Raw genomic sequence first — 2659 nt, 5'->3', positions numbered from 1 at the left:
ACGCAAAAGGTACTGCGAGGGGACGCAAAAGGTACTGCGAGGGGACGCAAAAGGTACTGCGAGGGGACGCAAAAGGTACTGCGAGGTGATGCAAAAGATACTGCGAGGTGACGCAAAAGGTACTGTGAGGGAACGCAAAACGCAAAAGGTACTGTGAGGTGACGCAAAAGGTACTGTGAGGGAACGCAAAACGCAAAAGGTACTGCGAGGTGACGCAAAAGGTACTGCGAGGGGACGCAAAAGGTACTGCGAGGGGACGCAAAAAGGTACTGCGAGGTGACGCAAAAGGTACTGCGAGGTGACGCAAAAGGTACTGCGAGGTGACGCAAAAGGTACTGCGAGGTGACGCAAAAGGTACTGCGAGGTGACGCAAAAGGTACTGCGAGGGGACGCAAAAAGGTACTGCGAGGTGACGCAAAAGGTACTGCGAGGGAACGCAAAAGGTACTGCGAGGGAACACAAAAGGGAAAAAAAATCCTCCATGATTTCTGTGGCAGTTTTATAACCGTCGTCCTTCTCCTCCACCAGTAGACCAGTGTTCCCACATTCTGCTCCTGCTGTTATTATAACGACAATCCTCTGGATTTCAGAAACACAAACGTCAGCAAATTATCAGCAACAAGAGCTACAAAACCCCAGTTGTCATCTATAAAACGTAAAATTTAATTTATAGGACAAAAACTCCAATTTAGTGCAGATAGTGAGAAAATAATCAAAGAAAAAGGTTAAAAGTTAAATTATTCTGATAACACCTTAATAAGTTCAAACAGCTGTAATTTCTGCTGCACTGAAGATATTTGGTGTTTATGAAATTGTATAATTAAACTAGTTTCCTGGCCTTTAGAGAAACTCTTGTTCTCACATTGAAGTGACTACAGCAACACTCTGCCTGCCTCTCTTTTTCCAGTCTGACTCAGCTTCCCGTAGCTCAAACACCAACATGTGGCAGGCTGCAGCAGGCCTGTGGCTCTGAACTGCAGCAACACGTCTGATGCTCAGAGACACACGTTAGTCCAACACAACTTCAATCCAACCAACAGGAGGTGACTTTTGACCTTTTTAAACACCGAGCAGCCGTGAGCGGACCTTGTCCTGAGCCTCCTGGAGAACCCACATGGCCCTCTGACATTTCCACACATGGTGTCGGTTTCAAGTGCACTTGTAAAGACCGAGAGCCCAGCTGGATCAGACAGTTTGTAAAGAACTGTGGTGACATTTATAAAGTCCAGTTAAAGAAACACCTTACACTCTTGTCCCTCACTGTTATAATTTGTAGGTATTCACCTTGATATTCAACTACCTACATTTAAATGAACAAATGTTAGCTTATTTAGTTAAGTTTCTGTGTATTTTTGTTAAGTTTCTGTGTATTTTTGTTAAGTTTTAGTGTATTTTTGTTAAGTTTTAGTGTATTTTTGTTAAGTTTCTGTGTATTTTTCTTCAGTTTTAGTGATTTTTCTTCAGTTTTAGTGATTTTTCTTCAGTTTTAGTGTATTTTTGTTGTGTTTCTGTGTATTTTTGATGTCCAACCCTTCAGCTCTGGCCTCAATCATCCTTTTCATCAGTTTGATGAATTTCCTAGCTCAGGTAAAGTGTTTGTTGATCACTAACAGTGATTTTATTTTCTTTTTAGTTACATCTGACTGAACTGAAGCAGACTGACTCCAGCTGCTGTCTCATCCATGCAGCATCTCTTCACAGGCACGTAACACAGCCGGAAACGTGACAGCTTCACTTCCTGTCCTCTCCTCACCAACATGAGTCAGACACAAACCATCAGTTCTTTTAGCTTTCACGTGAGAACCGGAAACGCTTTGCTAACCTGAGGCATCACCGTGGTGTAAACTGGCTGTAAGGCTACAAATGTTAGCATAAATTAAATAAAGCTGCGTTAGTTCGACCAGATAGCAGCAGGTGACACCCACCTCATAACGACCCGCTTCCCGCTGACGTCAACTTTGTCCAGGGTGAGCTTGTTAGACAGAGACATGATGCTTGGTTCGGTTGTGGACCGGGTCCTGGCTCGGTTTGCTCCGCTTCAAAGGCAGGTTAGCTGCGGAATGTCAGCGGTGACCTTAGCTCGGATAGAGCGGAGGGTGGAGCCTGAGGGGGCGGGGCACACCACTGCCCCCGCTTTAATTGGCTCGCATGAGCGGAAAGACGTCCTGCCTGATTGGACTACATTCCTGCTCTTTTTCTGACGTCATCATTTTCCTACTGACGTCACTGCGGAAAGCCCGTTTATTTCAGGGGTGTAAAATTTTATTAAAATGTGATAATTTTTCTAAACTTCCAGTTAAACTATTTAAATTTCACCAACAAGTCCTTCATTAATGGAAATTAATCTTTAAGCATAACTTATCTCTCCATAACACTCCTATTTGGAATAATAGATGCATTTTAATAAAGAAAAGAAATCGTTTTATTTTAAAGAATGGATGGAAAATGGCATATGGTCAATTCAGCATCTCATGGATGATGGAGGGAAAATTCTAGACTTCGAACAATTCCAGCAGAAATACAGTTTTATCTGCTCTAAGTAGGCTGCAACTAACGATTATTTTAATAATAGATTATTTTTTCAATTAATCGGCCAAATCATTAAAACGCTTAATTACATGAATATGAGTAGATATAAATTAAGTTAACTCCTTAAAGA

The 2659-nt window shown here is 42.3% G+C and overlaps 1 protein-coding gene across 1 annotated transcript in view; it reads right to left on the bottom strand.

Moving 5' to 3' along the window:
• Positions 1 to 2092, bottom strand: part of pgk1 (phosphoglycerate kinase 1) — a gene marked incomplete in the record, with an annotated part of 16276 nt that extends 14184 nt beyond the window's left edge. Inside the window, 1 exon segment of the mRNA XM_014029075.1 lies at positions 1926 to 2092. Coding sequence (XP_013884529.1) covers positions 1926 to 1990 — 65 coding nt within the window.
• Between the last annotated feature and the right edge of the window lie 567 nt (positions 2093 to 2659).

The sequence above is a fragment of the Austrofundulus limnaeus genome, unplaced genomic scaffold, assembly GCF_001266775.1.
Source record: "Austrofundulus limnaeus strain Quisiro unplaced genomic scaffold, Austrofundulus_limnaeus-1.0 Scaffold848, whole genome shotgun sequence".
Taxonomy (NCBI): domain Eukaryota; kingdom Metazoa; phylum Chordata; class Actinopteri; order Cyprinodontiformes; family Rivulidae; genus Austrofundulus; species Austrofundulus limnaeus.
Note: the sequence above shows the minus strand (reverse complement) of the source record. Positions and strands in the feature narration are given on the sequence as shown.